General features: G+C 40.3%; 1 protein-coding gene across 3 annotated transcripts in view; it reads left to right on the top strand.

The window, feature by feature from the left end:
* Positions 1-19040, top strand: part of pemt (phosphatidylethanolamine N-methyltransferase) — a 58053-nt gene that overhangs the window by 9731 nt on the left and 29282 nt on the right. For 2 of the 3 annotated variants that reach the window (XM_067488877.1, XM_067488875.1), the window contains exons 3-4: positions 16260-16375; positions 16832-16912. In XM_067488877.1, the coding sequence (XP_067344978.1) occupies positions 16260-16375; positions 16832-16912 (197 nt within the window). The remainder of the gene's footprint in view (positions 1-16259; positions 16376-16831; positions 16913-19040) is intronic. The other variant, XM_067488876.1, reaches the window with a different exon arrangement.

Here is a 19040-nt window from a genome sequence, read left to right as displayed (position 1 = left end):
GATATGTGTTCTGTGGTGAGATGGTCAACATTTCAGCTAGTTTTGCGGAAAAAATATGTGAAAACACTGAAAATGATTTCTTTGTACTCCCAACCATTCTGGAAATGGGGTATGTGTTTTTTTTAAACAACTATAACATACTATATAATAAGGGGTGCTTATGTTGTCCAGACATAATTGCATTATTGGCTTCATTATACATTTGTCTACATATACATATAAACACAAAATGATGATTTTTATTCTATAAGTTAGTCCGACAGTTCAGTCGGTGTCGTGGTTTAGATTGTTCGAAAACTGACTGTAACACTGGCCACACACACATACACACAGGAAGACCTATAGGCTTAATCTATGTCTCAGATGTACTTTAAATTCTAAAATTGTATCAATGCTCCCTTTAGATGTTTGAACTATGTCCGAACTATGTACCTTGTTTCTGAAGCCGAAAGAGTTTAACCATTTCACTACTTTGTTCACAAGTGAGGAGGGCCGACTCCTCACTTGGATCAACAAGCAGATTGGTGCAGCATAAGCAGTAATGTGAAAGTTGTACCGAAGTGTTGCGGTTAAGTGTGGCAGCAAGAGTGGTCCCTCCACACAAACAGCACTCCTGATGGTCATGGAATCTCTCCCAGCTGCAAAAGCCGCAGGTCTGTCTTCTGTCTTAATCCTACTCGATCTATCTGCACCCTTTGACACTGTGAACCATCCGATCGCTTGTCAACACTCTGTGACTTCTCTAGATCCTGGTTTTGCTCCTACCTATCAGGACAAACCTTCAAGGTATCCCGGCAGGGGCGTGTTTCTCAATCTCATAGCCGTTGTACCAGTGGGCCGCCGGGTTCAGTTCTTGGTCCTCTTCTTTTTTCTGTCTATACTACATCCCTGGGTTCTATCATTTGCTCACATGGCTTTTCCTATCACTGCTATGCTGATGACACACAGCTCATCCTGTCCTTTCCACCAGATGACTTCACTGTCATCATGCATTTCTGCTTGTCTCTCAGACATTCCTGCTTGGATGAGAAAGAGGCATCTTCAGCTCAACTTCTCCGAGACCGAAGTTCTTGTCTTTCCAGCCAGACTTTCGAAACAACACAGCCTCAACATTGGATCTTCAGTGATCGGCCAGAAATCTGGGGGTTATCATCGACGACTAAGTGAGCCTTGCAGACCACATATCCTCAGTCTCTAAGGCATGTAGATTTGTCATCTTCAACATCAGAAAGATCAGACCCTACCTTAAGGAATATAAAACCCAACTCCTTGTACTGGAGCTTGTCATATCCCAGCTTAAATACTGCAATGCCACGTTAATGGGGTAACCAGTTTGCACAATCAAACCCTTGCAGATGATCCAAATTGCAGCAGCTCCCCTCATTTATATACAGCCAAAAAGGACTCCTGTCACACCACTCTTCAGATCTTTACGCTGGCTTCCTGTTAGCTTCCTGAAAAACTCGTTATACGGAAACACATCTTCTGATAGGACCTTGGTTTTATGTTTTCTGCTTGGCTTGTAAGTCACTTTGGACAAAAGCATCTGCCAAATTTCTAAATGAAAATGTAAGATGGAGCCGAAGCACCAAGCAGTGCTCCCCATTTACTATTTAGTCTATGTTCAAACTCCCATCTGTGGTGGTGCAGTAAGCTTTAGGTAGTGGCCGTAAGAATGAGATTGTGAATACAATGTATGCTGAAAGTTGACGAGAGCTGAAAATGTGGACCATTGAATATGTGCCTGCTGCTTAAATGATTTGGTTTTTGATCAGCTGGAAAACTGAATCGGAGTAAAAAACTGGAAAGTTCCAGGTTAAAAATCTGGCCAGGAGGGCAAGTCTGAGGAAGTGACACATTGACCTTCTTAAGAAACGAGGCCAACCCTGTCACCAGCCTCCACTTGCAACGGTTTTCTATTTGATAGATTTGCTCTGCTTGAAATGTTTGAATCTCTGCAGGATTAACTGACTTCACCTGCACAGTGTGGGCTTACAGTCCGAGTGTGGGCTGCGCAGTGACTCATGTGCAGACTAAGTTGAGCCTCAGAAAGGCACAGGTTCACTTTTTCACATGGACAGCCTGTTTATCAGCTGGTGCAGTGCTCTCATTAAACCCAGTTTGCAGAATGCTGCACCTGCCGATGCTCAGTACCTGCAGTAGGCAGTGACTTCAGAGGTTGCATCAGGTGCCGGCGATATAATTTCATACTACTAGGCAAGTGTTGTTAATTTTGGTTATTACTGCCATGCTGCAAGCTCATTTCTCATCATCACGTTTGTCTAACTTTAACTTGTGAATGTGCCTGCAGTCTGTACATTACAGAAAGTAATAATAATTGTTAGATTCAAGAATTCCAATAAAAATCTTATATTCGTGAAGAAAGGTTACAAGGAATCCAATAGATTTCTGTTAAGGCAGATCAGATTAGTCACTGCATTAGATGTGGCGTCTAAATGTTGGGTCAGTCATTAGAAGTTGAATGAAGATGACTTCCATCCATTTGTGTGGGAGTCATCTTACATGTTGTGGAGTTTTCTAAAGATGTTCCTTGTCAATCAGACAGTGTTTTAAATAAGGTTGTATTCTGTAATTCTTTATATATTTAGTGAAGATTTGTGCCAAATATTAGAAGGAGCCTGTTTTACTGCAGAATGAATGAAATGAAATGTTATATAAACCTCAGAAAAACAACCTAAAGCTATTTTTTGTGTCCTTGATACACTTTGTAATAGATAATGTACTTGGATCTGTTATAGAAAGAACACTGCTTTAATGCCTTATCCTTCACTGAAGATCTATTCTAACACGTTTTTGTGTCATTATGGCCACCTTGTGTCTCTCGGTGGTTTTGATTTTTTTTTTTTTTCTCTAATCATTTTGGTCTCTTTTTGCTCTTGGTGGTCACTTGTTTTCTCTTTGTGTAAATTTCCCCTGTTTTTGGGCCCCTGCCTTGCTTTACAGCACACTGCACCTACTACCATCCAAACAAGCCCACACACACTGGTGTTATTCTCTCGTGTCATCTGCTTGATACATGCAACCCATCACTTCCTGTCTGACAAAACACTGATCATGCCCAGCCACGTGAACTGGACTTGGACAGAATAGGAAATCACATGCAGGGACCTTCATCCTGAATATATTACCCAGGTAAAAAAAAAAGAAAAAAAAAAAAGATAATATCTACTTATACAAACGTGTGTTTCTGTGTACCTCCTCTTCATTTACCTTGTTTTTCTGATTTCACTTTTGCACTGTGTTTCTCTCTGTGCCCCCTGCTGTTTTCTTCTTTCACTGTGTCCTGCTGCTGCTCTTGGTATTAGTGGTTTTGGTCCCTGGGAGAGTTAGAGAATCACACAGTAACAATTTTTCCCTGTATGACTGGGTTTTAGCTCCCAATCTTCTCAATGATTCCCAGGTCTGGTCTCATATTTGGCTACATATCGTATCACCCATAGTTTTCTCTCACTGTTCCTCTGATTGTTCCTCTGCATTTGCTTCTTAAATTTAAAATCTGGGTTTCATGTTTCAACTGTGCTATAGACCACTATTGCCCAAAAATGAAAATACCTCATACAGGCGCATCACACCACTCAGTGACATTTTTTTTTGATTGCACAAGTCATGGTGGAGACATCGTTGAACATGGGGTCCCAAATGTCCCAACTTACATTACTTTGTACCACAGTCTGAAGTAGGGCAGTCAACCACACGAGTGCAAGATCTCTGGTAGAAATATGGTGAATCATAGCATTTGAAGTTTTTTTCTTAACTCGAAAACTCTCCCAAGTGTTATGAAAATAAAATGTATTATTATTATTCTCGGTATGAAGATTGTTGACCTTTACCTTTAGTTTAGAAAGTAAAAGTTAGGCTTTAAAGACCCCTTTAAAAACTATTTTTGGAAACGAATGCGAAAGTGACAAATGAAACCAATTTCTGGGCGCACACGAACTCTTTTCTCTGGAAGATAGTTACAGTACTAATATACCCTGTGGAAGTGCTTTCATGTGGCTGTGGCTCTGCAAACTGGCTGTGTTCAGTGGGTGGAGGAAAGTGGTGGCTCTATTCAGTCGAGCAATCATCAGTAGCCAGACGACTGCAGGTGAAAATGCACTGTATGTGCATAATGATGAACCACAGATTATAGATTTCTTTTTTGTAGACAGGGTTTCTAAGAATGGGGTTCATGCATTTATAAACAACAGGGTCTTTTGGTTTCTCCTGGCTACATTTAAAATTGCCCTTTGGCAAGACATTGCATGCTACGTTGCCCAGGTGTATGTTACTTAATTCCCTTTGTATAAAAGCATCTGCCAAACATTGGCTTTGTTTCTGATGTAATGTAGCTTATTGTAGTACTATAGGTACTACACTGTACTAAAGAAGAAGAGGAGGAGAAGACTTCTCCTATCTGTCTCCGAAGATGACTAGCTAACTGATGAGCATAACCTGTCTGAGCCTTTTTGTCCATTTGGTGTAGTATATTTCTTTACTAATGGGAACAGACAGACTACAGTCTGACAGTCTGAGTCTATTCTGCAGAATAATCTTATGATAAGTGTATCAGGCACCGCATTTTATTTTTTTTCTTCTGAAAAAAAATGTGCTCCAATCTTTATCTCAATGATTACCGTGTCACTGTGTGACATTAGCAGCAGGGTGCATAGGCCTTCATCTGTGCAAAGAGAACAGATTTAAGAAGCTGCAGTAGTAAGTTTATATTCACTGAAATTCTGATGCGAGTTTTGGGGGAAAAAAACTAGTATAAACTTAGAAATACTTAAAATATTCTTTACCACACTGTTTTGAATGTCTTAATGTTCTATAGATTGGTAAGTAGCAATGTTCTTTAGTGTGCGTTTTGTTGTTTTTTATTTTTTGTGTGTACAAGGATGCACAATCATGCAGGTGATGCCAAAAAGATCCCTAAATTAAAAAAAATAAAAATAAAAAATGTATTCTTTATTTTCTGAAAGGTATAATTAACAAAGCAGTAATTAATAATATATTTTGAAGTCACAATTCAATTAAAAGTAGCCCATGTAGTCATCTGTCTTTCTATCTTTTTGTATACACACTTCACTATTCTTACAGTTTCTTTGGTTATAAGCATTCAGGCAGAAATGAAATGTTTGTGTGTTATAGTAGGTTCATTTGTAGAGAGTGGAGTTATGTTGTAGGTCTGAATTCTTCATTCCATGTCATTTGCATCTTTCAACATGTAGAGCCCCTTTAATCAGTTACCTTTGAAACAAGCATGTACCATATTCTTGTCTTCTTCTTTTCCTTTCGGCTGCTCCCTTTCAGGGGTCGCCACAGCGAATCATGTGCCTCCATCTAACTCTATCCTCTGCATCCTCTTCACTCACACCAACTAACTTCATGTCCTCCCTCACTACATCCATAAATCTCCTCTTTGGTCTTCCTCTAGACCTCCTGCCTGGCAGCTCCAACCTCAGCATCCTTCTACCGATATATTCACAGTTTCTCCTCTGAACATGTCCAAACCACCTCAATCTGGCCTCTCTGACTTTATCCCCAAAACATCTAACATGAGCTGTCCCTCTGATGTACTCATTCCTGATCCTGTCCATCCTCGTCACTCCCAAAGAGAACCTCAACATCTTAAGCTCTGCTACCTCCAGCTCTTCCTCCTGTCTTTTCTTCAGTGCCACTGTCTCTAAGCAGAACAACATCGCTAGTCTCACCACCGTCTTGAACATCTTTCCTTTCATTCTCAGTGATACTCTTTTATCACACAACACACCTGACACTTTTCTCCACCCGTTCCAACCTGCCTGCACTCGCCTCTTCACCTCTTTTCCACACTCACCGTTGCTCTGAACCGTTGACCCTAAGTACTTAAAGTCCTGCACCTTCTTCACCTCTGCTCCCTGTAACCTCACCATTCCACCTGGGTCCCTCTCATTCACACACATGTATTCTGTCTTGCTGTGGCTAAGCTTCATTCCTCTGTTTTCCAGAGCAGACCTCCACCTCTCTAGATTTTCCTCCACCTGCTCCCTGCTCTCACTACAAATAACAATGTCATCTGCAAACATCATAGTCCAGGGAGATTCTTGTCTAACCTCATCTGTCAGTCTGTCCATCACCAGAGCAAACAAGAAGGGGCTCAAAGCCGATCCTTGATGCAGACCCACCTCCACCTTGAACTCCTCTGTCACACCTACTGCACCTCACCACTGTCTTACAGCTCTCATACGTCCTGCACCACTCTAACATACTTCTCTGCCGCTCCAGACGTCCTCATACAATACCACAGCTCCTCTCTCGGCACCCTGTCATACGCTTTTTCTAAATCTACGAAGACACAATGCAACTCCCTCTGACCTTCTCTGTACTTCTCCATCAGCATCCTCAAAGCAAATACTGCATCTGTTGTACTCTTTCTAGGCATGAAACCATATTGCTGCTCACAAATGTTCACCTCTGCCCTTAGCCGAGCTTCCACTACTCTTTCCCACAACTTCATCATGTGGCTCATCAGCTTTATTCCTCTGTAGTTGCCACAGTTCTGCACATCTCCCTTGTTCTTAAAAATGGGCACCAGTACACTTCTCCTCCAGTCCTCTGGCATCCTCTCACTCTCCAAGATCTTGTTAAAGAAACTAGTCAGAAACTCCACTGCCACCTCTCCTAGACACTTCCATACCTCCACAGGTATGTCATCAGGACCAACTGCCTTTCCACTCTTCATCCTCTTCAACGTCCTCCTCACTTCACTCTTACTAATCTTTGCTACTTCCTGCTCCACACCAGTCACCTCTTCTACTCTTCGTTCCCTTTCATTTTCCTCGTTCATCAACTCTTCAACGTTCTCCTTCCATCTTCCCATCACACTCCTGGCACCTGTCAATACATTTCCATCCTTATCTTTAATCACACTAACCTGCTGCACATCCTTTCCATCTCTATCTCTTTGTTTGACCACCCTGTACAAATCCACCTCTGTCTCTTTAGTGTCCAACCTAACATACAAGTCCTCATATGCTCTTTGTTTGGCCTTTGCCACCTCTATCTTCACCTTACGCTGTATCTCCCTGTACTCCTGTCTACTCTCTTCAGTCCTCTCAGTGTCCCACTTCTTCTTAGCTAACCTCTTTCTCTGAATACACTCCTGAACTTCCTCGTTCCACCACCAAGTCTCCTTGTCCGCTTTCCTCTTTCCAGATGACACACAGAGTACCCTCCTATCTGTCTCCCTGATCACATTAGTTGTAGTAGTCCAGTCATCTGGAAGCACCTCCAAACCACCCAGAGTCTGTCTCAGCTCCTCCCTGAAAACTAAACGACATTCTTCCTTTTTCAACTTCCACCACTTTGTCCTCTGCTCTGCCTTAGTCCTCCTTATCTTCCTCACCACCAGCATCATTTTACACACCACCATCCTGTGTTGTCTGGCTACACTCTCCCCTACCAATGCTTTACAGTCACTGATCTCTTTCAGATTACAACGTCTACACAAGATGTCGTCCACCTGAGTGCTTCTCCCTCCGCTCTTGTACGTCACCCTATGTTCCTGCCTCTTCTGAAAGAAAGTGTTTACTACAGCCATTTCCATCCTCTTTGCAAAGTCAACCACCATCTGACCTTCTGCGTTCCTGTCCTGAACACCAAACCTGCCCATAAGAGTCTCATCACCTCTGTTCCCTTCACCTACATGCCCATTGAAATCTGCACCAATGACAACTCTCTCACCTCTGGGGATGCTCTGCATCACTTCATCTAACTCACTCCAGAATTTCTCCTTCTCTTCTAACTCACATCCTACCTGTGGGGCATAACCACTCACAACATTGAACATCACCCCTTCAACTTCCAGCTTCAGACTCATCAACCTGTCTGATACTCTTTTCACCTCTAGAACATTCCTCACAAAATCCTCTTTCAATATAACTCCTACTCCATTTCTCTTCCTATCTGACCCATGGTAAAACAACTTAAACCCTGCTCCTAAGCTTCTAGCCTTGCTACCTTTCCACCTGGTCTCCTGGACACACAGTATGTCCACCTTCCTTCTCTGCATCATGTCGATCAACTCCCTAGCCTTCCCTGTCATAGTACCAACATTCAAAGTCCCTACTGTCAGTCCTACATTCTTAGCTTTCCTCTTCTCTCTCTGCCTACGAACACACCTTCCTCCTCTTCTTCTTCGTCTTCGACCAACAGTAGTCCAATTTCCACCGGTACCCTGTAGGTCAACAGCACCGGTGGCGGTCGTTGTTAACCCAGGCCCCGACCGATCCGGTATGGAAGTCTTTGTCACGATTCGCATGTTTGATTTGGCATGTGTTTTACGTCGGATGCCCTTCCTGCCACAACCCTCTGCATTTATCCAGACTTGGGACTGGCACAAGAAGACACTGGCTTGTGCCCCCTTGCGGTTGCATTCATGTACCATATTCTTGTGTATAGTGATAAAGGTGTGGGACACCTGTGTGTCTCGCATAGCTTCTGATTAGTTGACATTTCCAATGTTGTTTATGGTGAGTCTGATTTCTTAGCCTGCTTTAATTTCTGGACATTAAGGGGTTGTCACAGCTCCAGCCTCTGCAGATAGTTGAAACTATTTCAAAGTCAGATCTGGTCCTGAAGGAGATTAGATTTGAGTTTGAGGCTGCATCAGAGAGATGTCACACTGACTTTGAGGTGTGGGGATGAAGGTGGTCAGCGTGTTCTTTTTTTTAATCTCTCTGCCTCAGATTGAAATCTCAGGTTGATATTGTGTCAAATTTTAGCTAACATGAAGTGGGAGCAACTGTAACTGTGCAACTACAGCAGTGGGACAGTGGTGCAAGTCACATTCTGTTGACCTTCTAAATAATGCTGCATTGCAGCAGCAGAAGTTTGAATAATCGGTTTAATATACATTTACTTATTAGGTAAATACTTGTGCAGAGTGAATTACAAAGGAAGTAAAAAGCAAAAAGTCAATAAGAAGAAGCAATATTTCTGTTTCATGAGACGCAACATGCAAAATAGTTTAGATAGAAAAAGAACATTGTTGAATTTGAGATAACATCCTTGTTTCCTTTGAGCATTCATTTCTAACCAGTTGTGGTCAAGGTGTACTGAAAAGATTTGTATAGAACTTTGAGTTTTGTCCAAATACTGAGTCAGTCTCAGCATGTGACTAAATACAGTCATGTGCAAAAGTTTTGCAAGCGTTTGTACTAAACAGTTTTATATAGGCTCCTTGACCATTTGTGTTAGTCCTGCTCATAAAAGAACATTTGTACTAGCTGGGGTTAAGTTTGCCTACCTCTGCATGTAAGGGGATGCAAAGTTAACCCAAAACCTATTATAATAGCATTGCACATTCAGCCGGTACAAATGTTCCATCATCACGCCTGAAACTAACCACACAAGACTCTGAATATGCGAGATGACTCCTGCACTTGATGACTCCTGCAGAATGAATTTCCTCGACTTGATGGAACATTTCACAACTAATGAAGGTAACTGGCAACAGGTCAGAACCCCACAGAGACTGAGGCTTCCAGTAACAAGAATGGGGCGATGCTCTGAAAGACTGCATGCGCTCCGATCACAAACTTAAAAAATAATGTTTCTCAATCAATATATTGCTTCATTGTGATGTGCACATGCAAGTAGCTTGAATTGGAACAAAAGAATTGCTGGGACGCACACTGTGTTATCATAGGTCAGTGATCAGTCCACAAAATTAGATTCGGTCAAGATTGACAAAATGACGTATAACTCGTGACCCTACAATGAATCCAACTGTTTCACCTAGTGAGTTTATTCAATTTTTCAAAGGAAAAAAATGCAATATAACTTTTTTTCCATTATCTCTTTTTTTATATCAATATAAAATTGCAATGACTTTGATACTTTTTCTTTGGAGCCTCTCAGGCAGCACTGCATTATGTGGAGCGATAATCACTGCGTGGGTTTCGAAAAAGCAGTGAGCACAGTTTGCTGCAGCATATACAAATACAAGTTAAAACTATAATAACTATCTTGTTGTCAGTATATAAAGAATGACAATTCTTTGTGTATAGCATACATAGGAGTAACTTTGAAGAATGAGCCATAATGTTAAAACCTGATTGATTTAATGTTTCATTATTACCATGGGAAAAATTGTTGTTTCTATTTGGTTGTTTTGTTTCTTTGCAGTTTTCTATTCTTCTAAATGCTGCACTTGATGCTTCAAATTGAAGGTGTTTACTTGATTTACGTCATTGTGTTTTGTCTCTTTACAAGAGTTTTAATCTCTCTGGGCCCCTGTAAACAAAAGTGGAGCTACAACGTGATGTACTTGACCTGATGCATTGTTCTTTATAGTCTCTAAATGCTAATACAGATATGAGGCAGAGAAAGATCATGTGGGTTATTAATGTGTCAAAACGTGGGAGACAAAGCAGAAAAAAAGTGACAGAGTAACAGAGACCGTGAGGACACGAATTAAAAAACTCGTAGTTGTTTAACAAATGAGACATTAAAAAAGAATCTGAATAAAAGGGGACAATTGAGGAATAAACATATGACTCTCCAGGTTACATGCTCTAATGGCAGCTTCTGGTAGAATGAAATCCAGTGGATAACATTCCGCCTGATTATTTTTAAACTCTGACACACATGTATTGCGCACATGGAAGAATAAGTCTTTGTCTTAGAAGACAAACTTAATCAACCTCAATACAACTTCTGTTCTCAGTACGGATGCGTAAAGTGAGAACTTTGCATTGATGAAGTGTAGTGTGACTTTATATGCTGCTGTTCTATCAATGTAAAGAACCAGTTATAGCATTAGAACTGAAATAAAAATGTCTGACGATGTACTGCATAGTACCAAATTGTGGACATCTTATTCAGCTTGCAGCACTGATATAATACCAGTCTTGTACGATTAACTGCTTGCTAAGCTTTGCTTCTATTGTTACTGTTACTTCAGCTGGTCAATTTTTCCAAATTAGCTCTGCACATAGGTAGTTTACAGTTTAATTTTCCAACAAATGTTGTGAATTGGTCAGTAAAGCTTAAAATGTTCTGAAAACAGACAGATACAGGATATTCAAATGTATATAAATATAATATCTTTGCCACAAAATAATTAGTTGCTGTAATTTCATTACATAACTAACTGATTACAAGTGTTGCCAGTGTATTACATGTAACTAGTTACATGTGTTGGGTAACTCCACAGACACTTTATAATATAATAATATAATAAAGAATATATTTAGAAGTAAAACTTAAAACCAGTTTACCCTATGAACTAGAACTTTATAGGATATTTGCAACTGAAAGTTAGGGAAAATAATTTCCCATTTGTCTACATTTTATATTACAAAAACATTTATCTAACTTGTCTAAATTGTTTAAAAATGATACAGACACCTCAACACTTGTGGCCAGTTGAACCAAAGTGATGTTTTGGAGATCTTAGCAATGAGACTTGCGTATTATTACAGATGGAACAAATGACCAGAGCTCTAAAATTAAAACCAAACTTGTAACAAACAGTAGTTTTGTTTTAATGAACAAACTGTCAGATTGCTAAATATGTTATGACTTAGACTTGGAGACATTTCACACGTTTTTTTTTTTGTTTTTTTTTAAGATGGTGCCATCGTCTGTGACTTGCCAGCAGTTTCTCCTTTTAAGATGCTTTATTCTATTATAACAATTTAACACTATAATCAAAATAATACAAAGTCCAAAATGCAAAATGTACAGAGCTCCGGGTCAGAGTTTTCTTCCCTAACAACAACACAGAGTGTCAGGCCAAAAGTCTAACTGACTCTCTCTCCCTTGACCCAATCTTATATAGACAGTTGGTTTTACTGCCGCTGAACCTTTTTCTGGAAGCGTCTCTTTCCAGGTTGCCTTCCTTATTTGGAGATGTATACAATAAGGCTTGTTCCTGTTCTTCAGCCGGCCCCCTGATCTTCCATCTGCAAAACAACTCATATTCTTCACCCTATGTCTCGAACTCACACACTCACTGTGCTCAGTTTTACTATTGCTTACTACAGTTACTTACAGTTTTACTATTGAAGACGGGTAAAGAACAAAGAAGAAGGGGCTATAAGGCTCAAGCCCCTCTGGAGGTCTGCTTCTACACATGTCTCTGGCTTTCGCTGTCTTAGACTTGACCACATTTGCAGCAGTGTTACTGTGGCGCTCGATGCTGAACTTCACATACTTTTGGCTCTAAGCTATTTGTTTGGGCTTCTTCTGTACCTCCTCTCTGTAAACTGGTCCAACATCACAGAGATGTGCATCTCAGCTGCCGAACCCTCTATCAACAACCAGCTGAGACTTTTAACGAAAATGACTTTTTTCTTTTTAAAGTGTTATATAAATGCAATAAAATAATTATACAATAAAATTAATTGTTTTTTTTAGATTTTTACATCATTGTCTTTTCATAAACATGTTAATGCCAGGGTCATACCTAACACTTAACCCTAACTCATGCGCAAAACTTCACCCCTGCTACTAGAGCTAAACACTGAAGTATTCTGAAATGGCTTTCTCTGAGCCCCAATCTAAATCCTGTGAACATCCATGGAAAGAGCCGAAACATGCAGTTACATTCAAACCTGACAATGGAACAGGTAGAGTCTAATTGAGAGAGATCGTTTGTTTGCAGTGGTTGCCTCTAAAGGTTGTGCAGCAAGTTAGGTGACACTAAATATGTGGTTAAATCAGACATCAAAAGCAAAGTCAGATTTCGTTTTTAAATAAAATATGTTACTTTATTTCAAAAGAAAATTGTGCATTCTTTTTTCATGGAAGACTACCAAGAAATGTGTCCACATCTGAAGTCAGAATTGTTGTGTACAAAGTGTTAGAAATTTCGATGCCCTGATTCTAATTGAAAGATCTGTGGGTCACTAGCGTGATCCCGATGGTAGCGTATGCATCCGAATCAAATTTCACCAAAATCTCTTCTCTATTTATTGTTGTTGTGTCAAATGACAAATGTTCACCTCTAGGTCGTTCTAGAGGCATTGCCATCCTGTAGTTATACTTTTACAAAAACCAAATAAAAATGTCAAAAACATATGGTTCCATCAAGTCAAAGGATCCAGTAGTTTAATTTGCTGGCAGAGCAGCATCACCATGCTTAGAGCAACGCTCTAATTTAACTGAACCCAGCCCATCGCCCTCATTCTTTTCTTCATAAATATTCATACAGTAACTTTTCAGTGAAGGAGTACTTATTTAGGGGGTCTCTGATGTGCATGTGACCTGTCTTTATTCTATTTCTCTTCAAAAGCACCTGGGTGTGCATGTGCACGCCAGTGTGCATGTTGTCCTCCCATTAAAAACTGTTGTATATTAATTCATTGGACCAACCACCAGCTGCTGATCAGGCTGACAGAATCGCAGTCCGAGCTCTAGACCAGGGGTCACCAACGTTTTGAAACCGAGAGCTACTTCTCGGGTACCAATTAATGCGAAGGGCTACCAGTTTGATACGCATTTTTAAAATAACAAATTTACTCAATTTACCTTCAATGATATGTTAGTATTCATAATCAATTAAATTAATGATATTAATCTATGTGAAGACACAGATCATGATAATGGTTTCTCACACTAACTATCAAATGTGATTTTAAAAAAGAATAGCAACAAAAAAATTAGATGCAGCTCATTGCTAAGTGGCGTTATGGTGAGCTATTTTTAGAAGAGGCCCGCGGGCGACTCATGTGGTCCTTGCTCCCTGCTCTAGACTTTCTCCCTGGAGAGACTGAAAACTTTAAAGTTCTCTTTTCACACTGTGGTATTGCATAAGTTATGCTTGTGTTGTCAGTGTGTGTGTATTCCTGATGTGTGGATGAGGGTGTGATGAGGTGAGGATGAGTTGGACGCTGCTATATTTTCCTTTCTCCGCTGCTTAGATGTTCCTCCACTAAGGGACATCAGACGTCAGAAGTACCTACTGCTCAGATGTCTTGCTAATGCCCTGACTTCAAACTCACTCAAGTGCCTGCCTCTCAGATTTAAGTGGGCGGATGGGGACACAGGAGGTGCCTGTTACCTAAGCCTTGATTGAATTTGCTTTTGGAGCGCTGCTAGTTCTGCTCGTACCACTCCCTCACCCCTGCCTTGTGTTAGTTCCATGGCTTGATTGATGATTTGAACATCACAAGAAGGCCTTTTTTTTTTTTTTATTTACTCTGTCATCCATTTGAGGGTTTGTAAATCCTGTCGAATGTTTGTGGGGGAACTCGAAGATCCTTTGTTGCCCTCAGAGTAAAATATTCCAACTTTTTCATTTAACTTAGTGATGTCCCAGTACCATTAACAGTATTGGGTATCAGGTCCGATACTGCCACTGTTTACTTGGAAAACTCCTCTGATACCGCAGCCGAAAGCATGTAAACCTGTTTTTGTTTAAGCAGGTAGGCGGAGGTGGAACAATATCTGTGATTTGGAGGTGTTTTAATGTAAGATGGCTTTTCAGCCACATTTGCTTTGTTTATAAAAGTCTGGTCAGCACCATATTTGTTTTGGCAGAAGAACATGCAAGAATATCCATTCTCACAGGATTTAACAACTTGCTGTTAGTTTGAGTACAAAGTGGAATAGTTATGGCCTTGATGTGGCTGCTGATATTCAGATTTCACTCAATTAAAACACCATCATTTCTACCTCGGGTTGTATTTTACTTTTTATGTTTTTGACAGCTCCGGAATATAGCTAAAATAATAACCTTCAATTTCGTTTGTATCGCTGAAAATATTGATTTCTCTCTTGTCTCTATTTAACTGAATAAACATACTCATGTCTTCTGTGAACCATAGTCATTGGATGAATTAGCTGATTAAACGTGAATGTCACTGGCATAGTAACGTTATTGTCATGGAAGATGATTTTCATGCAATGTTATTATCACGTATGATACATCATAATGAACCCCATTTCCATAGCATATTCTAAAATAAACATAAAAGCCTCTGCCTTCGAGATAGCTGTTATCTTATGTTTTGCCTTTAAAATGATTAATGGCAACAATAAAATGCATTATGTATTGGCACCTGTAAGGCCAGTTCTTCCCATTATTCCCTTCATTGTTATCGTCATGTCTCTCTCTGGCTCAGTGTCCCACTGTCCTACAGAGCAGCCTGTAATGTTATCAATATCTGGATGTACCCATATGTCTAAGTCACAGAAGAAAGGTTTTTGGCAGCTCTGATTAAAATCAGGAGATACCAGAGAATATGGAGACGGAGACTAAGGAGACAGGCCTGTGCTAAGTTTTTCTAATGTTGTCTCTAAGGAGAGTGGAGCGTAACCCACCAGTCACAGGATGCTTAGTTTACTAATAGTCAGTCTGTGCATGCTCAGCCTTTCACAGCTCAAAAACGCGAAAGAATGCCGTCTTAATAGGTGCACTTCTGCAGTCGCTAAGGCAATGGCTTTCTTTACTTTCTCAACATGAAACGTTCCTCTCACCTTTTATCCATTTTCCTTTTCTTTCCCTATCTTGCTTTTTGCTGTGTTTTACAGTTGTGTACGCACTTCTTCAGCCCACAGACAGTAATTTACAGTTTGTTAGGCCATCAAGAACCCATTCAGTCACTAAAGCCACAGATATCCAGCTTCACCGTAAGCATAGTCAGGCCAAATGTTTTTATGTTACATAACTAAATAGTTTCTATTGTAAGAGTAAAGTGTATCTTGGAGCTGTAATCTTTTAGAGGACCCATGGAATATGCATGGTAGCCTGTGGATAACTAAGGAAAATTAATATTTTAAAAAAGCTTCAGCATGAGCATATAGAATACTAATAATACACATTGGTTGAGATTCATTCTCAAATTTTTCCTTTTGTTTTGCAACACAGTATAAAGCTTGACTGTTATTCCTCAGGTGTCATTTTTACCACATAAGATATATAACCCGGTATGAGTTGAAGAAGGGAAACCAACAGGATGGATTTAGGGGATGAAGTCATCACACAAGTGCAATCAAAATGTCCAGAAGAGCTTTCCAGATTTCTGTCAATAGAAATTTTTTTTCATAGACCTCATCTTCATCATCTGATCTTAGTGTTAGGCAAATGCAACCTCAGACATACCACAACATGTGCTTTTTGAACTTAGTAAATGTTTGTCATTTACTAAGTTCAAATGCTTCGGATGCTTCGATACATACTATTTCCAGCCATCGTTTATTCATACTGCTGCAATTTTAACGGAATATTAAGGGACAATGATTATGACGTCTACTCTGTCATTTTTCAGGTGGCAAGATGGGAGCATTCTACACGGAAACTCACCCGGCTCTTTGGTAGCCCCTATGTGGCTTGTTATTGTCTGGCCTTTGTCATCATTCTCCTCAACGTCTACCGCAGCCACAGGTAAAGTACATTATATAAGGTGGAGACAGCTGGGAGTCTTCAAGTCATTGTCAAAGCAGTTTTTCATTCACATTTGTTGTTGTATCTTTAACATATTTGTCTTATGAATTTTACTGTCAGTGTTACGACTGAGGACCCGAATGCACAGAAACAAAGTTCCTCTTCCATCCTATTACAAGGCTCAGCCAAGAAAAATCTTTAATCTTTACGTTGAAAGAAAGCACCCTGTTTCTGTTACTTTATTTCTGCTTTGTTTTTATGCTTAAATGCTGCTGTAATTTGATCAATTCAAGATTCATCTTAATCTTTTCTCTCATTCAGTTTAGCTTCTATCATGCAGGACTCGCCTGCTTTTTATTTCTTATATTCTTCCATCTTATACTTCTTTCTCTCCTTGTCTTAGATGCTCTTCTTCCTCCTCCTCCTATTCTTGTCTGTGCCCATTGTTCTGTATAGGCCAGTGTCGCCCTCCGCCTGCCTTCGTACAGCACCCTCTGGAAGTGCACACTCCCACACATCCCACTATGGATCAAAATGGTGACAAAGCACCTTCTACACAAAGCCACAAATGTACAGTACGCCAGTGCAAGATTATGTTCTTCTCTAGAAGGATATCTGTGATGTCTGTTGCTGGGCAACAACAGATTGGGAACAAGCTGCTTTTAAGCAAATCATGATTTCGCCAGTTCTTCTGCTTTTCAGGAGAGTGTTAATCAACATTCAGTCCATCATGACAAACTAAAAATAGTATTAATGCATAACAATTCATTCATTCAGACGTCTTAAGAGTAGGAGATGTGAATGAGTTGAAAAGTGGCTCAATTGTTTAACCTGGACTTTTTTTTATATAAAAGTCACTCTTTACTTTAAAATAACCTGCAGTGCATTTGTGATGCTTTTAGTTAGACAATTGTAATAACGGTAACGATACAGAGAAAACTCTGGTATTCCATTAACACTCTTCCTCTACCTTTTATCAAAATGAAGAGAAATTCTGAGATGTTACACATAAAAGTCATTTATTTGTACTGCACAGTCTGTTTTTTTTTTTTATGTCATCTGTGGTTTTTGAGAAACTTTGTCAAGTCAGAAAATAACAGCTTGGAAACGGTATATGAGAAAGTATGCTGGGCAACAAGTCCTCCAACCTAAATGCCCTTACCGTCTGTCATTTGTTCCCACAAACCACACGGGGGTTTGTGAAAAGAGCACCTCCATGGCACCCTTTTGCTGCCAGGCACCAAAAGACTGGCTTTCTTCTCTTACAATGGCACCAAATGGTGGCAAACATAGTGTTTTGGTTGGGTTAAGACACATAGACGTATGAGTTCCTTTACATTATCGCTTTAATGTCACATACATTACATCCTATACAGTCCTGGTGGTTACATCAAATAGAGTGGAACTGCAGTCTTCTAAGGGAAAGTGTTTGATCAGCTCCTAATTAATTTCGCTGCAGGACAGTCTCAACCTGTGGGCTTGTAGTTCCTTAGGTGCGAAAGTGTTCTGTTGTTTTACATCTAGGATGTAGGGCAGCCCCAACAACTCTCACTGTTTGGAACTTATATCTTTTCAGTGGAATCTGTGTTATTTTTAGCTGTGTCATTTAACACAGAGTATTGAAGAAGAAAAATGTGAATGTTTATGTTCAAAATTGTCTTCAATCTTAAAATGCCTGCAATAGAAATTCAACACAGAGAGCTACAACCAGGGGGGGTCATGCATTTTTTCCAACCATAAACTAGGTCTTCAGGTACATCTACAGCATGGTTCAAAATAATAGCAGTACAATGTGACTAACCCGAATAATCCAGGTTTTTAGTATATTTTTTATTGCTACGTACCAGTAGATGCAGTAGATTCTCAGAAAACAAACAAGACCCAGCATTCATGATGTGCAGCTCTTAAGGCTGTGCAATTGGGAAATTAGTTGAAAGGGGTTTGTTCAAAAAAATAGCTGTGTGGCATTCAGTCACTGAGGTCCTCAATTTAGTGAAAAAACAGGTGTGAATCACGTGGCCCCTATTTAAGGATGAAGCCAGCACCTTCTACCGATATATTCACAGTTTCTCCTCACAGTTTCTCCTCTCCTCTCCAAACCACCTCAATCTGTCCTCTCTGACTTTATCTCCAACACATCTAACATGAGCTGTCCCTCTGATGTCCTCATTCCTGATCCTGTCCATCCTCGTCACTCCCAAAGAGAACCTCAACATCTTAAGCTCTGCTACCTCCAGCTCTGCCTCCTGTCTTTTCTTCAGTGCCACTGTCTCTAAGCAGAACAACATCGCTAGTCTCACCACCGTCTTGAACACCTTTCCTTTCATTCTCGCTGATACTCTTTTATCACACAACACACCTGACACTTTTCTCCACCCGTTCCAACCTGCCTGCACTCGCCTCTTCACCTCTTTTCCACACTCTCCATTGCTCTGAACCGTTGACCCTAAGTAGTTAAAGTCCTGCACCTTCTTCACCTCTGCTCCCTGTAACCTCACTGTTCCACCTGGGTCCCTCTCATTCACACACATGTATTCTGTCTAGGCATGAAACCATATTGCTGCTCACAAATGTTCACCTCTGCCCTTAGCCGAGCTTCCACTACTCTTTCCCACAACTTCATTGTTTGGCTCATCAGCTTTATTCCTCTGCAGTTGCCACAGCT

This window comes from Channa argus, chromosome 20 (assembly GCF_033026475.1).
Source record: "Channa argus isolate prfri chromosome 20, Channa argus male v1.0, whole genome shotgun sequence".
NCBI classification, from domain to species: domain Eukaryota; kingdom Metazoa; phylum Chordata; class Actinopteri; order Anabantiformes; family Channidae; genus Channa; species Channa argus.
The sequence above is the reverse complement of the archived record's forward strand: the minus strand, read 5'-3'. Positions and strand labels throughout refer to the sequence as shown.